General features: G+C 38.7%; 1 protein-coding gene across 3 annotated transcripts in view; it reads left to right on the top strand.

Annotated features, from left to right (window-relative positions):
- MMAA (metabolism of cobalamin associated A) overlaps nucleotides 1-18079 on the top strand; it is a 37715-nt gene extending 19636 nt beyond the window's left edge. Inside the window, exons 2-8 of one of the 3 annotated variants that reach the window (XM_017959091.3) lie at nucleotides 677-1178; nucleotides 3451-3592; nucleotides 3963-4085; nucleotides 7859-8029; nucleotides 12649-12734; nucleotides 15272-15421; nucleotides 16478-18079. In XM_017959091.3, coding sequence (XP_017814580.1) covers nucleotides 4019-4085; nucleotides 7859-8029; nucleotides 12649-12734; nucleotides 15272-15421; nucleotides 16478-16768 — 765 coding nt within the window. In that variant the 5' untranslated portion in view covers nucleotides 677-1178; nucleotides 3451-3592; nucleotides 3963-4018 and the 3' untranslated portion in view covers nucleotides 16769-18079. The remainder of the gene's footprint in view (nucleotides 1-676; nucleotides 1179-3450; nucleotides 3593-3962; nucleotides 4086-7858; nucleotides 8030-12648; nucleotides 12735-15271; nucleotides 15422-16477) is intronic. The other 2 variants (XM_031664251.1, XM_003899238.5) reach the window with 2 other exon arrangements.
- The last annotated feature ends 1148 nt before the right edge of the window (nucleotides 18080-19227 follow it).

Here is a 19227-nt window from a genome sequence, read left to right as displayed (position 1 = left end):
ATGTGAATCTACAGGAATTCTGATTAGTGGGGCTGGGAACGTGAATTTTAAATAAGCACCCGGGCGGCTCTGACTGTACTTTGAGATACACTGATCTGGTTACTACACAACTCCTACAGTTCACTTATGGCTTATTTGTGTGCTTTAAGTTAGGCTACTTTTTGCATACATCTGTGTTCAAGGATGAGTCTATTGAATACAAACATGTATCTAAACCTAAGTGCCCACCCTAGTAATCACATTTCTTTTTGTGGAGAGTGAATACAAGGACAGCATCAGAGAGATTCATTTTTTTTACCTTTTGTATGAGCTTCAGAATCTGGTGTATTGACCTGAGGAAACTGTTAAGATGAATGTAAGAGAAAGCATAACATAAAGTTTCTACCCTAGTGGTATTTTATATATTGTTTTTATTAAAAGAAAATGTTAATGTAAATTCCCCTTCGCGGTAAAGTAGCAGTTCCATTATTTGGGTTACTCCGAATATTAACTGTGGCCATGGAGGGAGTCTTCTCTTTTAAGTTTATTTAGTAAGAAAACTTTCACCCATTTGTACTACCAAAAACTCTGATTATGTGTGGTTTAGAATATGGGGGAAACACTAGGCTTTCAAATTTTACTCCTTCAGTATTTTAGTTATATATCAAACTGGCTAACATGTTTTTCTTTCTTCTAGGGAGGTCACAAATCACATTGAGCCAAAACGCATACAGTGTTTTCTTCAGTTACAAATAAAATGAATATGCCCATGCTGCTACCACATCCTCACCAGCATTTCCTAAAAGGCCTTTTAAGGGCACCTTTCCGATGTTACCACTTCATCTTTCACTCTACTCATCTCGGATCAGGAATCCCATGTGCTCAGCCGTTTAATTCTCTTGGACTCCATTGTACAAAGTGGATGCTGCTGTCAAATGGTTTAAAGAGAAAATTATGTGTACAAACAACCTTAAAGGACCACACAGAAGGACTTTCTGATAAAGAGCAAAGATTTGTGGATAAACTTTATAGTGGTTTAATCCAAGGGCAAAGGGCCTGTTTAGCAGAGGCCATAACTCTTGTAGAATCAACTCACAGCAGGAAAAAGGAGTTAGCCCAGGTGCTTCTTCAGAAAGTATTACTTTACCACAGAGAACAAGAACAATCAAATAGAGGAAAACCACTAGCATTTCGAGTAGGTCAGTCTTTTTATGTGTGTTTTTTCAGTAAATAGTTTTGCAAATTCTCTATATTCTATTTAAAATAAAAAAGTCTAAATAGTTTGCAATTGAATGGGGACTTTTTTCACAATATTTGGATGAATTTTAAATGAGTCTTCATGGAAAATATTAGTTTTGTTAAGCTGAAAAAATTGCCATGACATTTGAACCAAGGCTATGAATTTTAAGAAAAGAATATAAGATTTTTATTTTGGTAAGAATCTTGCTCTGGATCCCAGGATAGAAATATTCATAGGAAGAACTACTATGAGTTTACTCCTATTCCTTTTAGTAATCCTTTGGCTTAAATAGTTTAAAGTGAGTTCCCTGTTTTGTTGTCGTATCAACTATAATTATCACATTTCAAAATTCTGCCTCTTAGGTCGTTCATTAGTCTTTGTATAGGCAAGTCTCATTTCTTTCGGGTACTTTTTATTGAGTTTCTGGGAGTGGCTGTAAACGCAGCCATCTCAGTAGCAAAAGGTATTTTATTTATTTTTATTTTTTATTTATTTTTTGCGACAGTTTTGCTCTGTCACCCAGGCTGGAGTGCAATGGCACAATCTTGGCTCACTGCAACCTCTGCCTCCTGGGTTTGTGCAGTTCTCCTGCCTCAGCCTCCTGAGTAGCTAGGATTATAGGCATGCACTCCCACGCCCAGCTACTTTTTGTATTTTTAGTAGAGACAGGGTTTCACCATGTTGGCCAGGCTGGTCTTGAACTCCTGACCTCAAGTGATCCACCCATCTCGGCCTCCCAAAGTGCTGGGATTACAGGCATGAACCACTGTGCCCAGCTATTTTGTTTTTAGAGATGGAGTCTCACTCTGTCACCCAGGCTGGAGTGCAGTGGTGATCATAGCTCCAACATCATGCTTGGCTCCAACATCATGCCTCCAACATCATCCTTGGCTAATTTTTTTAAAAAGTTTTTTGTAGAGATGGGGTCTCATTATGTTGCCCAGGCTGGTCTCGAACTCCTGGGCTCAAGCAGTCCTCCCACCTTGGCCTACCAAAGTGCTGGGACTACAGGCATGGGCTACCATGCCCAGCCTATCAAAATGTGCTTTAAAAAAGAGATCGTATTTATTCGTTGTCTGTATATTAGGTGTTCATTTGATTTCTTGAACAATTTGACGTGGTTCTGAAATTGCTTTTGAAATTGTGCATTGTAAAACAATTTAGATATGTTTGACCAGCAGGAATTAAACAAGCCAGTTTAAGTGTAATGAGAATGTCCCAGGGTGGTGAACTAGGTGATTTGAACCAACCCTCCTGCTAAAAACAACTTGCCTTGGTGGTTAAAGTGCAAAAATTTTGTGGAGAATGAATAAATACTTTTAAAATTTCATGTCACATTACATCTTTATCTCACAGTTTATTGGCAATGCAGACACAAAAGCCTCCTAGTTTTTAGGGTAATGGGCATAGATGCTTTAAGATAATTTCGAAAGAGCTCACCAACCAATATTTATACTGGTCCCCATTTTTCAGACTTCTTAATCTTTTGCCCTGACTGAGGGACTCTCATTTTGAGAGTACTACATTGGACGTTAATAATCTTTATGTATGGTAATCAAAGATATTAGCAAACTCCCACAGAGAAATTCTAGTTATGACAAACTGCCTACTTACTAGATTTAGAGAATCTTTGAAAAAATGTCTCAGAAATGTGTGGAATTAACTAGCAGTTCACAGATAACTTTGTAGTGCTATTCTGGTTCTTCCGTCTTGATCTTGTGAGGCCAGATAAACCTGTCTTTATTGCAGTTATTTTTTTCATCATAAGTAAAAGCAACAGATGTTTATTCAGCATCTAAAAAGGTGTTTAAGATAAGTATTGGATCTGCCCTAAGAATTGTGGTAAGGAGTCAGGCATACCGTACACTATACATACTTTGAGTGTAGTTAGTTAAATGCCTGTGTTTTATATATTTCATTTAACATACTTTTATATATCTCTTATGCCATGCACTGTTCTAAACATATTCCAGACATTAACTCATCTAATTATTAAAACAATCTGAAGAGAGAAGTACTGTTACCGTATCTATTTTATTGTTGCAGTGGACACTGAGGCATAGAAAGAGGTTTAAAGTAACTTACCCAAGAGCACACAGCTCGTGGGAGGTAGAGCTAGAATGAGAGCTGGCTGCGTGGCTTCAGGGTTTGTGCTGTTACCTGCTGTGCACTGCCAGCTCTCCCAAGTGGGGGAATTTTCTGCTTTTCTTAACATAAATTATTTTTTTCAGAATTCAGTTTATATTCTTTGAGTTACGAGTGATATGAAGAAAAAAGATGATCCCTTATAAATAGAGAATTGCTTTCTCAATCACTGGGAATTTCTAGAATAATGAGTTGTTTTTCCAGTGGGAAGAAGTATACAGAACTGAGGTAGGTAGAATAATTACTGATCATGATGCGAGGTGGGCAGATGTAGAAATTGAGCCCATTAACAATGGAGACAATGAAGTCTGTCCAGAAAGATCTACTTTATAGTACAAAGGCAAAGCATGTTTTATAATTTTTAAAAGTGAATTTTGTGAACATGTGGAACCCAGAGTGTTTCCTTCCTATAGCCCCATTACTCAGGAATTAAAGAAACAGATTTTTATTTGCCATTTTAGGACATGCTGAAATATATGAATTGTGGTTTTAATACATTAGGGGAACTAGAAGGTAGTCTAATATTTTACTCAGTAAAGCTGATCGTAGTTCTGATTTCATTTGTTTCATTGAATTAGAAGATCTCTTTCCACCATAGGGTTGTCTGGGCCCCCTGGTGCTGGAAAATCAACATTTATAGAATATTTTGGAAAAATGCTTACTGAGAGAGGGCACAAATTATCTGTGCTGGCTGTGGACCCTTCTTCTTGTACTAGTGGTGGTAAGTATGGCTGATTCTTTTTAAATTGCAGAGCTCTAGGGGCTTTCTGTTATAATTTAGTAGGAATTGGCACAGTTGGGTGACCTCTAACTGCTAGCTAAGTTTGGTGTCGCTGAAGGAAGGGAGTTCTGCAGAGTTAGGTGGAAGTAGTTTGGGAGTGTTGTCCTCTTCAGAGGAGGCCAGCTTGTGGATAGCTCAGTGGGCACTCAGAAAACTGCAACAACAGGTGCCAGAAGTTGAAGATGATCAAATGCAAATTTCAGTCCTTCAGCTCCCATGCATAAGGCCAGGCCCCTCTTTGCTCCTGTTGTGTTTCCTGGCTGCATTAGCACCTGTGCAATTCACAAAATAGGTACTTACTCATGCATCATTTTCCTCATTGTTTTAACATCTCTTAAGCTTTAGAAAAACCTTACTTCTAGGGGCCGGGCGTAGTGGCTTACGCCTGTAATCCCAGCACTTTGGGAGGCCAACGTGGGCGGATCATGAGGTTAGGAGATAGAGACCATCCTGGCTAACATGGTGAAACCCCGTCTCTACTAAAAATACAAAAAAAAATTAACCGGGCGTAGTGGGGGGCGCATGTAGTCCCAGCTACTCGGGAGGCTGAGGCAGGAGAATGGTGTGAACCTGGGAGGTGGAGCTCGCAGTGAGCCGAGATCGTGGCACTGCACTCTAGCCTGGGCGACAGCAAGACTCTGTCTCAAAAACAAAAAACAAACAAACAAAAACACCTTACTGCTGTTTATAATTGTCAACTGTTTATATAACATGTTCAGTTAAACAGAAAGCTCTTAGGGGGGCACTGTAATATACTGCCGTTCCCCTTACGGCATTTAGCATAGTACACTGTATGTCGCACAGAATGTTAAGCAATTACTTTCCGATTTGAGGTCATGAAGTCACTCAAAGTTTAATTTGCAGCTCATCAGAGATAAAATGAATATAAACTTAGTTCCCCAAAGGATCTTTTAAAGAAAACAGAAAGCATACCATATAAACAGGAAAGGTTTTTTCTTGCTTTACCCCTCTTTATGATTTAAGCTTTTCATATTACAGTTACTCACTTAGCAAGTATTTGAGTGCTTACTATAGGTGAGGCATTGTACATGGAAGATTCTTAAACTGTGTTATATAATGGTGAACAAGATACAGTCCTGGCTTTAGCGAGGTTTACATCTTATGCGAGAAACACAAACACAGGCCATTACAATACAATGTGTGTTGTGAAGGGGTAAATACAAGATGCTTTACGGAAGTATTTGATTTTTGCATACTGTATTATAATGTGGGTTTAATACTAAATATTCAGAATGATGATGTAATCATATTTTAGGGACTTAGATTAATATAGACGTGGACCATTCCTATTATCACCCCATTGAGAAATCTAGCTTAGAACATTCAAAATTTTTGAGTCACTATAATAAAAAAAGTTAACTGTAAAATAAAATTTTTGCTCACAAGGTTCAAAATTAAATCCATGTCAGTATGTTGTCTTATTTACAGCTTTAGAACTTTGTTAAAAGTAAGTACTTAATGAAGGATTTTTTAGTAAGTGGCCCTCATTTATATATAGGTGAGAAGGCTATTCCCCTATTTTCACAATATTCTAGAATACTGAAAAATAGAAAAAAAATAATGGCTTGAGATAAAAATAGACAAAAATAATGTAATAAAATAGCCTATGTTTAAAGTTACATAGCTATGTGGTTCCTAACCTTTCTCAAAAAATAGTGGTCCCTTTCTCAGGCAAAAAATTGTATAGACTTTGAAAGAAAAAAATACAAGGATAGACAAAACACTCTAAATATAAATTTCTACCCTATTGTATCAGTATATACACTTGAAAAACAGCATTACATTAAAGTTTGAGAAGCATTAGTTTTTTGGTCTCTAGTCAATCTTTTTTGTGCTTTGAATTCACAGACCCCCTATGATAGCTTTGAGACTTTCATGAGGGTCTACAATTAACAGTTTTGGAATCGCTGGCTAAGACATGGGAGAGTAATTTCCTAATGTTTACTTCAATGTGATGGAATCTATAGGATAGTAATTTAAAGTATAGCTTTGGCAGATTTTTTACTTACACAGAGATTATTTCATGCAGAAAATTACCTTGGAAAAAGGTTGTGTGTGAAGTAAATAAGGAAGTTGATGTATGGAGTACATGTGTGGTCTAGAATTAGAACCTATGAGAAGACTCTGAACTGGCATTTAGTGGTGAAAGAGCATATCTTTAAGAAACTTTTCAATCTTTAACATTATGTGGAAAAGGTAGCTCTTAAAAAGAGGGAAAATAAATATTCAGATTAGAACAGCAGTACACCTACAAATGTTGTTATATGACTAAAGCAAAGTAGTAAAAGGTAATAGTCCCGGGAGTTTTAGTCTTCTAGAATTTGTAAGTATTGATGTTTGTCAAAATATTATACTACAATGGAAACAAAAACATAACCAGTTTCATTCCACAGTTATTGAGTGCCTACTCTTAACACTTTGTTAAGCATTTAGTGTACAACCTATGTAAGGCGTGGTCCTGTAGGCAAATACTTATTTAAAGCATGGTATATCAACCTTGGCAGTAGTGACATTTTAGGTCAAATCATTCTGTGTTGTGGGTGGCTGTCCTGTGCATTGAAGGATGCTTGCTTAGCAGCATACCTGGCCTCTACCCAGTAGATGCCAGTAGCACCCTACCCCTCACTTGTGACAAGTAAATATGTCTCTAGACATTGCCAAATTGCCCCCAGTTGAGAACCACTGTGTGAAAGAGATAAGAATTAAAAATATGAAACCAAAAAATGTGTTGTATGAATAGTTTTCCATCCATTAACTCAGCTTACATTGCATTCAGTGAGAGCTCCACATTTTCTAAGTAGTAGGCGATTAGAAGCAACAGACTGGGCAGAAGGGGCAGCTTGAAGATATATTTGTGTAGCATTTACGTAAGGTTGAGAAAATGTCATTTGCAAAAATAAAAGAATGAGGAGTGGAGGGTGCCCATGGAGATAATAGAAAGAGGAGGGACACTAAAGTTCTCTTCTGCCCTCCAGGGTGCTGGCATACATTGCAGAGCTGTTGTAGCATAGAAAAATCACAGAGATGGGAAGGTTCCAGGCAGACTATATGAAGGAGCAAGGACTTTCACTGATCTTTATTAGGTGGATAAGTTCTGTGTTTTTGTTAGTAATGGTTTTTGAAGCACATGCCTGTATATAATTACATTTGGTTCTCCCAGTAGCATATTACCCTTGTGATGTAGCTGAGGAAAGAGGGTTCAGGAAGGTAAAGTGACCTCTCAAAATTGAACAGTGTGAAATGGTGGGGCCAGAATACAGACCCTGGGCTTGACACGCTATAACTTAGCAGTGAGGAAACAGGAGAGATACTTCTGACATGAGAGCACAAACAAAAGATGGGCAGAAGCAAACACAGTGATATTAAGATGACAGTAAAGTAACCACCCTGGTTAGAACAGAGGAGTGGTGTGAGGACTAGTAAAAACCAGAGTTGGACAGGTAAGGTGCGGCTGAAGAATCTAGATTGGAACCTTTGGTCAGGGGGAAGTTAAAATTATAGGTTTTGAGGGACTTGAAATGTTAAGATTAATCTGACATCATTGTATACAATGAGTTGGAGAGAAGCTCAGTAATATGAAATGCAGTTTGAGATTTAGGGAAAAATGGCATAAAGCACTTCCCTCTAGGACCTGGCTGATAATTGACCTGTGAAACTGTTCCACGATTATAAAAGGTAACCGTATGTTTTAGGATCACTTTTAGGTGATAAAACCCGAATGACTGAGTTATCAAGAGATATGAATGCATACATCAGGCCATCTCCTACTAGAGGAACTTTAGGAGGCGTGACAAGGACCACAAATGAAGCTATTCTGTTGTGTGAAGGAGCAGGATATGACATAATTCTTATTGAAACCGTAGGTGAGTATGATATTCTATTTCATAACAATATACTATTTTATGAATGCTATATAAAGATGAGTGACAACTTATTTTTGTTCATTCAGCAGATATTTGCTAAATGTGTAATTAAATACAAGATATCCCATACTCCATAGAAGATATGAATGTATAGGTTATAATCTGTACCCTCCAAGATCTTATTTTAAAAAGTAAAAATAAGCCATCTATCTGGATAACTGTTACATAGGTGGTATATTATACATGCCAGAGGAGAACTGTAAGCATTAGGATGATCTGTATAAATGATGCTTTAGCACAACACCTATTTTGTTTAAGTACATTTCATGTGTCTACTGTGTTCACCAAGAAAATTAATGTAGTTGGCTGCCTTTTGAAAATGCAGATATGTTTTGTTTCATTGTTTTATATCCTTAGCATATAGTTACATGTGATGAAGACCCTGAAATGAAAACCCCAATAAATTCTTTCTTGTGGAGAGACAGTCTGTTATATTACTGTGTGATAAATGTTTGTGATACAGCCTAACTCAGATTTGGGGGTCCAGTGAAGACTTGGTAGAGGAGGTGACAGCTGAACTCAGTTTTGAAGGAAGAATTCGAGTTAAAGTATGGGATAAAGGACATTTGCAAAGATACACAGGAGTGAAAACATGGCCCATCCAGAGAAGTGCGGTTTGCTCAGGATACTTAGAGCCCAGAGTGTGAAGGCAGGGAATGAAGGGAGGTCAGTTGGAGCAGTAGGCCAGGGCCAGATTGTCAGCGACCTTACATTGCCATGCCATGGAATCTTCTGGAGTTTGCCCTGAAAGGAGTGGGAAGATGCTGCTGGATAAGCAGGAGAGTGAGAAAACCAGATATGTATTTTGGAGAGATCCCTGGCAGCAGAGTATAGAATGATTAGAAGGAGGGCTAGAATAGAATCAGGAGACTACTGTGCTAATCCCAGAAGGAAATGGTAGAGGTGTGAATGAAGCAAAGGAAGTAGGAATGGAGATGAGATGGATCAACATAACATTGAAGATAAATGGGCAGGATTTTATCCATGATAAGATGTGAGATAAGGAAGGAAGGGGAATTGCAGATAATAGAGAATACTGTGGAAAAAGTGGATGTGCAGAGTTCAGTTGTGAATATGTTAAGTGTTAAATGCTTATTAGGTATCCGAGTGACTGTGTGTCTCAAGAGAAAAGGACTGAATGAGAAATACAGATTTAACACTTACCAGCATAGTTCATAGTTTCATACTTTAAGTTAAGAATTTGGTTTAGATCAACTGGGGAAAATATCAGACAAAAATGGAAGACATTTATATTAATCTGCTAGGGCTGCCATAACAAAATACTACAGACTGGATGGCTTAAACAACAGAAATGTGTTTTCTCACAGTTCTGGAGAACAGAAGTTCAACATCAAGGTGCCCATAGGGTTGGTTTTTCCTAAGACCCGTACCTTTGTCTTGTAGATAGATGACTGCCTTCTTGCTGCATCTTCACTCTCCCTTGTCTCTTCCTGTTCGCTTTACTCTCCTAGTGTCTCTTCCTGTCCTTTTGAGGACACTAGTCCTATTGGATTAAGGCCACTAGTCCTATTGGATTAAGGCCCTACCCTTATAACTTCATTTAATTGCTTCTTTCAAGGCCCTATCTCCAAATAAAGTCACCTTGAGGGTTAGAACTTTAACATAGGAATGTGATTTTTTTTCTGTTGTTTTTTTTTTTTTAAAGACAGAGTCTCACTCTGTCATCCAGGCTGAAGTGCAGTGGCGCAATCTTGGCTCACTGCAACCTCTGCCTCCCAGGTTCAAATGATTCTCCTGCTTCAGCCTCCCGAGTTGCTGGGAATACAGGTGTGCACCACCACACCCGGTTAATTTTTGTATTTTTAGTAGAGACAGGGTTTCACCATATTGGCCAGGCTGGTCTCGAACACCTGACCTTGTGATCCGCCTGCCTCGGCCTGCCAAAGTGCTGGGATTACAGGCTTGAGCCACCACGCCTGGCCTAACATAGGAATGTTTTTAGATGAGGGGAACACAACTCAGTTCATAACAATAGCCATGACAGGGCTTTAGAAACTCCACCATTAAAAAGTAGATGAATGAAGAGTTAGTTGCCTGAGTGGTAGTAGAGAATCAAAGGAGAAGAGCACCTTAGAAATCAAATATATTACCTGGAAATTGTATTTAGCCACCTTTCCTAGAAACTCAAAATAACAGTGACTCAAACAAGAAAGAGGTTATTTTCTAAATAAAAGAGACCTAGAGAGGGCATTGTGGCCCCAGCCTGTAATCCCAGCACTTTGGGAGGCCAACGCAGGCAGACTGCTTGAACCCAGGAGTTCCAAACCTCCCTGGGCAAGATGGTAAAACCCCGTCTCTACAGAAAAATAAAAAAAAATTAGCTGGGCATGGTGGTGCGCACCTGTAGTCCCAGCCACTTGGCAGGCTGAGGTGGGAGGATCACATGAGCCTGGGGAGTTTGAGGCTGCAGTGAGCTGTAATGGCACCACTGCACTCCAGCTGGGGTGACAAAGTGAGAGTCTGTCTCAAAAAATAAAATAAAAGAACCCTGAGGCCAGGCATGGTAGCTTATTCCTGTAGTCCCAGCAGTTCAGGAGGCCAAGGTGGAAGGATTGCTTGAGCCCAGGAGTTTGAGACCAGCCTGGGCGACATAGCAAAACCTTGGCTCTGCCAAAAAAAAAATTAGCCAGGCATCATGTTACACACCTGTAGTTCCATCTACTCAGGAGGCTGAGGTGAAAGGATGACTTGAGCCCAGGAGTTCAAGGCTGCAGTGAGCCATGATCGTGCCATTGCACTCTAGCCTGGGCAACAGAGCAAGACCCAGTCTCTCTTTAAAATAAAAAGGAGCCTGAGGCAGGCAGTCCGGAGCAGGTAAGGTGCTTTGACAGTGCTGTCGGCGTCACAGGTTTCTTTTGTCTGCCAGATTACCATTCTTAGCACTCACTTTCCATCCTCCTCAGTTTGCTCATGGTTAAAAGATGGCTGATGAAGCTCTGACTGACGCTTCCATGTTCCACATAGATCGAAGAAGGAAAGGGAACTAAGGAAGCAGGGAGGAGTGGTATAAGAGATTTAGCTGGATTAGCCATCTTCAAAATACTTTTCTGGAAACCCCATCTAATGACTGTTGCTTTGACTCCATCATATCTAGCTGAAAGGGGATCTTGTGAATGTGGTCTTTCATCTGATACGTTGATACTCCTAATAACATTTGGGTAAGAAAATAGGAAAGAATAAATATCAAATAGGCAACTAGAAGTCCATCACACTATGAGAGGGAGAGAGTTTCCAGAGTTTTGGTGGAAGCAAGATTTTTTTTTGAGATGGGGTATCACCATGTTGCCCAGGTGGGAGTACAGCAGTGCAATCACAGCTCACTGCAGCCTCGACCTCCCAGGCTCAGGTTCAAGCTGTCCTTCCACCTCAGCTTCCCAAGTAGCTGGGACTATAGGTACACTACCATGCCCAGCTAATTTTTGTATTTTTTGTAGAGACAGTGTCTCACTGCATCACCCATACTGGAAGCCAGTTTTAAGTGGTATGAGATGAACATGAATTGAAGTGGAAGGAGTGAGCATAAATTACCTTTTTCCAGAAACTTGGGTATTTTTTTAAAAAGTGAGAAACATGGTGATAGTTGGAGGAGTTTGTGAGTTTTTGTCTTGTTATTTTGTTGTTGTTGTTTTTGTTTTATGTGGTTTTAAGATGAGAAAGATTTGAGCACAATTTATGTATTGTGCCGGAGGGCAAGAGCCTGTAGACAAACAAGAGGTTAAAGATAAAAATCAGCAAGGACCCAGAGGAAGTGAAAAAGAATGAGAGATTCCTTTTCAGTCAAATAGTTCTTACACTGAGACTGCAGAGGAGGCTTTAGGCTGTTTGTATTTGTGTCTTGTTACCTGTGGAGTATGGGAGAGGGAGAAGCCTAGAAAGTTCTTGCCTTTATTTCCTCTGTGAAGTAGGTGCTGTGCTCCTGATCAAGCGGGGAGATTATGGTACAGTGAATGGTCATAATAGCTGCTGTGGGAAATGGAATGGAAGCCAACTGAGGGCGTTTAGGGAGATTGCTTTTGCCAGGCCGTAAGGAAGATGTAGCAGCAGAGGCTGCCTGTCGTGGCTCTTGTCCACAGAGCTGAGTGATTTCTCTCACGTGCTTATGGAGGAGAGAACACACATAGTGGGATTGATCCCTACATAATTGGGCGTTTGCAGGCAAGTGTGAGGACAAGAAGACAAAAAAGATGAAAGTATTTGCAGGCATGATTTAAGACTAGAGTCACAGTGTTCAAGCTGCTCGCTGATGAAAGGGAAGCCAAGAAAGAGCTGTGAGAGTGAGGAGAGGATGGAAGCCTTTAGGTTCTCCATACAATCCAAGAACAGAGCGGGAGAGCTGGGAAGGATAACTGGTTTGCTTAGAGGGTAAGATATGACATTTAATACATTCTTCAGAAGTGCAACGTTTAAAGAGGTGACCAGGTTGACTGTGTGACCATGAGTATGAGTGAATGAAGTTGAATGAAAATGATGGTCAGTGTAGTTGAGAAAGTCTAATAATGGTGAGTATTTTAGGATATAGTTGTGATTTAAAATTTCAGGTGTGGGTCAGTCGGAGTTTGCTGTTGCTGACATGGTTGACATGTTTGTTTTACTACTGCCACCAGCAGGAGGAGATGAGTTGCAGGTAATTATTTTTATTTTTTTCCCCAAAAATACAAACTGTATATCTCTGAACATAAAAATTTCCAATGTTGTGTTTTTGTAAACTAAGTTGATAATGGTTTAGAAAATGAAACATCATTCATATTGGCTAAAATACCTGAAACAAAGGCAGATTCTTTATGTTTTTTCCTAACTTACAGGAATAGAATATATGACCTTGAGAATGTAAAATTATGCAACATAAATTTTTCCATCTGTAACATGACTAAAATACATGCATCGCTCCACTCAGAAGAGACCATTGTTGCATAGATGTTGTTAGTATACTTGATTCAAAAGTTCTGGGGATAGTGGGATCCCACTATCATAGTTTATATGTTGTACAATGGGATTCTTACTCTCCTCCTGCACTGCAGTTCTGGCACTACTACCCAAAGTTAGTGCAGACTTCATAGGGTGAGGGCATAGTCCTCCACAAGCCTCCTCTCGCTTCAGACACTAGCTGCAAGCTCCAGGGTTCCCAGGCCACCCATACCTCTGACCAACTGGCTATAAATTTGAGAGTTCCCATTATCCGTTAGGTTTAGTAATTCACTAGAGCAGTGGTCCCCAACCTTTTTGGCACCAGGGACTGGTTTCATAGAAGACAATTTTCCACAGACTGGGGGTAAGAGGGCATGGTTTCGGGATGAAACTGTTCCACCTCAGATCATCAGGCATCAATTAGGTTCTCATAAGGAGTGCACAACCTAGATCCCTAGCATGCGTAGTTCACAATAGAGTTTACTCTTCTATGAGAATCAGATGTTGCCTCTGGTCTAACAGGGCAGAGCTCAGGCAGTAATGCTCACCCACCTGCTGCCCACCTGCTATGAGGCCCAGTTCCTCCGTGGCCTGGGGGTTGGGGACTCCTGCACTAGGGTGACTCAGAGAACTCAGGAAAGCATTATATTACAATTGCAATGTGCTTATAAAGGAGACAAATCAGGACCATCCAAATGAAGAGACACATAAGAACTCTGGGAGGGCCCAAATGCAAAGCTTCTGTGTCTTCAAGACACATTTCTCTCCTGGCATATTGATGTGTATCACCAACCAGAAGGCTCCCCTGAGCTTTAGTATCCCAAGTTTTTCTTGGGGTTTCATTATATAGGCATGATTGATTGAATAATTGAACTTGATCTCTAGCCCCTGTCCCCTCCCTGGAAGTTAGGTTGATATCACATGGCATAAAACCCCAACCCTCTAATCACATGATAGGTCTTTCTGCCATGGTCAGTCCCCCATCCTGAGTGATCTCATTGCATAAACTCAGGTATAGCCCCAGGCACCTCCCATGATTAACAGACACTACTGTTACTCAGGAAATTCTGGGAATTTAGAACTTAAAAGATTACCTCCCAGAAACTCAAAGACCAGACAAATACTTTTCTTTTTTTTTTTTTTCAGAGACAAGGTCTCACTCTGTTTCCCAGGCTGGAATGCAGTGGTGTGATCATAACTCAGTGTAACCTTGAACTCCTGGGCTCAAGTGATCGTCCTGCCTCAGCCTCCCAAGTAGCTGGGATTACAGCCATGTGCAACCACTCTCAGCTAATTTTTGTAATTTTTTTTCCCCTACAGATGAAGTCTTGCTTTGTTGCCCGAGCTGGTCTTGAACTCTTGACCTCAGGCGATTCTTCTGCCTCAGCCTCCTTAAGTGCTGGCATTACTGGTGTGAGCCACCACACCTAGCCCAGACAAATTATTTGTTATACAATGCTTCTGTTTCAATTTTATAATTCTAAAACACAGTGATTACAGATCATGGCTGCTTATTTAGAAGCATTAACTCTTAGAATTTCATAATTGAAAGTTTTGTTTAAAAATATTTGAAAAGAAATTTTAATCTTATGTAGAAAAACCTGTATTTACTAAATAAGGTTTGACTTTTGGATTTCATCCTTTATTTTTAATATTTTTATGTGACATAATTTGAATTAAGAGATTGAGGTTTGTCCACACAAAGCTGAAAGAAGAAAAATACAAAGTATAAAAAGAAATAATAATAAAAAAAGAGATTGATGGGTTTGTAGACATCAGGTTATTTTTCCTCAAATGCAAATTGAAAATAAAATGCTATATACATTTAAGGAAAATTTCAAAGACTTTTTTCTGGAAATGCAGATGTTAATGATAGGTATGTTTTCTTTTTAAGCACCTTACTGATGGATGGTTTTGCATCCTCCAGTGTTAGCTCATGAGAAGCAGATTCCATCACGAGACATTGTGAACTCTCCTGCCACTCAATCTTGTTGTGACTTGATGTATTTACCCTAATTCTGAATGTATTTCAACATGTTAGTCTCTAAATTTGGAAGAGATATTACAGACGACTTCTATAATTCCAACAGCCAATGCTTTTGAGTAATTTCTGTCACGTAATGGTGATTCTTGGCATCCAGGGCTTAGGAGGATACAGATGAAAAGTTAATGAAATGTATGACTTTCAAAATCTTAGCATTGACTAGTTTTTCCATTTTTATGTTGGTTGTCATTAAATGTTTCTGATCTCTTTAGGGTATCAAAAGGGGTATAATCGAGATGGCAGATCTGGTAGCTGTAACTAAATCTGATGGAGACTTGATTGTACCAGCTCGAAGGATACAAGCGGAGTATGTGAGTGCACTGAAATTACTCCGCAAACGTTCACAAGTCTGGAAACCAAAGGTAAGCTTGCTTGCATTCTGTATCTTTCACTCTGAATGGATTGTGTACATTAGAAGACAGGATGTAAGTCCCAAACTAGACATATAATCAATCTTGCTTCTATGTGAAGATTATAGTTTTAAAAATCATGACAAAGCCAGAGTGTGTAGTCATGATTTTAAATATAATCCTTTAACCACTAGATGTCAAAAACTAGATCAGAGATGATAGATGTGATTGTAATACTTGATTTGAGCCATTTGGAAGTGATAGCAAATCCATTCTGAAAGGAACCGTCCTTAAGATTATGGAGCAGTTAATGATTTGATTATCTATGTTGGAATTTGAGTAAGAGAGAAAAGGCTTGTGATGTGATACCTCCATTCCCATTATGTTTGTTGGGTGCCATTTTCAGTAAGGAAAAAAATTTTAATCCTGTAATAAGTGAGGCAGTAATATTGATGTGGGCAGACACTATACTCTTTATCTGTAGACAGACACTATATTATTAAAGAATAAGCTGCAATCATTATAATGAGAATAATGATGACTTATCTTACTGTCATATCCCAGTTTTTCCCAATCATGTCGTCTGTATTGAGTCTGGAGCCACCTTATATATACATGCAGATGTCAGATGCCCAGCTCTTCCACTTACTAAATCAGGCAAATTTGACAGAGGGAATTAGGCTATTTCTCAACCTACCTTCATTTGCTGGCACTCAGGCCTCAGGGGAACCTACCTGGCGTTGCCCTTGTCACAAGTCCTCTATGATGCCCCTGACCATCTGAGCAATTAAAATAAAATAAATTAAATTAAAACAAATCTCTGGGCTTAAAATTTGACCTTGAATCAGTGTTTTATTTCTTCTATGCACTTAGTAATCCTAGGTATATTACATCAGAATATATTTACTGTTTACTTTGTATGTTTACTTTGACACAGCAATAAAGTCTCATTCTTGTCAATTGCCTATTTCTGTAGACTATAAGAATTAACTGGCAGGTATCACAGTCCCCATGAAAATGTTTTCTATCATTTTAAGTGAGATGGTCTGGTTCTTCCCTTTTCAATAGGTAATTCGTATTTCTGCCAGAAGTGGAGAGGGGATCTCTGAAATGTGGGATAAAATGAAAGATTTCCAGAACCTAATGCTTGCCAGTGGGGAACTGACTGCCAAACGACGGAAGCAACAGAAAGTTTGGATGTGGAATCTCATTCAGGAAAGTGTGTTAGAGCATTTCAGGACCCATCCCACAGTCCGGGAACAGATTCCACTTCTGGAACAAAAGGTTCTCACTGGGGCCCTGTCCCCAGGACTGGCAGCAGACTTCTTGTTAAAAGCTTTTAAAAGTGGAGATTATTAAAGTTCATCCTGTATAATAATTTTACATATCATTTCATAAAGTATTTTAATAGAAAAATCACTTGTATGCTTATATTTTCAGTAATCATTGCATGGTGCTCTTGTCTTCTTTGTTTGTGACCCATGCTTGAAAACTTGAGGGAAGTTAGATATGAATGGCAAAAGTTAGGCAGTATTTATAAGGTACCTGTTGTATGTTACTGATTTCTGTTTCATTCTCTTCTTATACCCTGGCATGGTGGCCTGTAGGGTAGTTTCTTCTTATTATTCAAGAACACAAAAAGCTAAGGAGAGCAGAAGATATCTTGTACTTTAAAATGCTTACTTTGATTCCATGTTATCTGAATTTCCAGAGAAGATGTAAACAAGAGTGACCATATTTTTAGACTCTTTCTTGAAGCCAGAACGACACACAGTGGGTTGCTAAGAGCCGAAAATCATAATTGACATTTAGTGTACCAGATTATTCTAAGAATTTCTGAAGTCACCATGTACGTGAGTAATGAAACAACTGGAATAATGTGATGATGTGAACACAGTTTTAAAGTCTGCTTGTCTGGATTTGCAGGGAGCCTTCCCCCACCCCCCGACACGATAGGTAAGAGAGCAAAAGGAAACTGGGAAAATCAGCTACAGATAAAATGGGTAATTAATCCCCAGTTCTTGGACCCATTATATTTGTGGCCAATTGGAGTAAACCCCTAAAAGACGAAGTGAGGTCAGAATGATTCAAGGATTATTCAGTTTGAAGACTACCAAAGTCTTCTCTTCTTCCTTGGCCATTTCACTTCATTTTAGTATTTTAAAAATCTTTTTTCTTGATGGTGAATAAGTTTTGTCCTATGGAGGAAGCATAGCATAGTGATTAAGAGCTTGGGCTCTGTAGTTGGACTATGCGGGTTTAAACTTTAACCCAGATCAATCATATATTAGCTATATGAGCTAATCTCTTTAAGCTTCCGTTTCCTCCCTGGTAAAATGAAATTGGTGAATAACTTTCTAAGGTTAGTGAAGATTAAATGAAATAACGTGGGAGAATTATTTAACTGTCATGATGGTGTATAGGAAATACTCAAAGGCTGCTTACTAGCATTATTACATTAAAGTTGTGGGTACCTGAAACTGTACAAACCTGATGTATAATTTCAGTTTTCTCTCATGGTCTTGTTACTACCATTATACTCTTGATATTTTAGGATATTTTATGATTATCTTTGAAGAACCCTTTCTGGTTAATTCTTTGAATATATTTTATACTTATTTGATGGTAGTTGTAACTATGTATGTTTGAATAAAATTTCTAACCATAAAATTTCTCCATTGCACAAAAAGCCTTTATAGAAGTTTCTGACATGTTCTATTCTGAACCCTGTAGAATATTTCATGTAGTATAGCAGCTTGCATTGTTACTTACTGTACTGGTTCCTATGTGGAATCAAATCTCTTGAGCATTGTTTTAACAAACATCCCTTTATATTTTTTGGAAAGATTTTTAGTACTCCATTGGCATAGCTATTTCATAAAAGGTTTAGGAGAAACTTTGAAAGGTTGTCCAGTTGACTTTTCTGATTTTAGAAAGGACCACCATGAAACTACCCTATCAGACAAAAAACTGGTTTTTAGAAACCTGAGATAAGGAATTTTATAATTTCCCTGAGTAAGCTGTTACAGGGAATAACAAATCTATTGCCATATGTGGCACAGTGTAAGTAATGCTGGAGCACACATACTGCATTGTAAAGAAGGTAGGAAAGGTGGGGGGACTTCTGTTAGCTTTAATTTTAAGGCTAAAGCATTTCTTCTCAGTCTGAACTATTAAATGTTATAAATGTCATCATAAAAATCATTAGAAAACTCGCTTCTCCTTATGTTGTCATTGTACCATTGGGTATGGTATAGAGATCAATTTCTAAGAGATTTTTACCTCTGTTTCTGTTATTTGCTATACTGGAGGTGATATAATAATAATGAAATGTAGCCTTTTTTTTCAACTCAGAAATCCTATTCCCTCTCCCCATCTATGATTATATTGTACTGGACTTCTGACTTGGTCAAAAGCATAGGTTTTGACTTAGATACATGTGGGGGCCGATCTCAGCTCTATCACTAACTAGCTATATGATCTTTGGCAGGTTTTTTCTCTATATGCACTAGTTTCTTTATCTGTAAAATTAAGATAATAGCTACTTACAGGGTTGGAAGTATTAATTTAGAAATTATACAGTGCTTAGCACTCAATAATTGGCAGGTGGTGGTGTAAATATTTTACATAGATATTTGTGACAGTTCTTTGTTCTATAAAACAGACTAATATTTCAGATTGGCCAAGCTACTTAATTTCTCTGTGCCTCAGTTTCCTCACTATTAAATGGTGATGACAATAGTATCCACCCAGAGCAGGACTATTTTAGTATTACATATAATCCTTGGATATAAGTGCTGATGAAGTTTGGATATTTG

The sequence above is a fragment of the Papio anubis genome, chromosome 3 (genome assembly GCF_008728515.1).
Source record: "Papio anubis isolate 15944 chromosome 3, Panubis1.0, whole genome shotgun sequence".
NCBI classification, from domain to species: domain Eukaryota; kingdom Metazoa; phylum Chordata; class Mammalia; order Primates; family Cercopithecidae; genus Papio; species Papio anubis.
The sequence above is the reverse complement of the archived record's forward strand: the minus strand, read 5'-3'. Positions and strand labels throughout refer to the sequence as shown.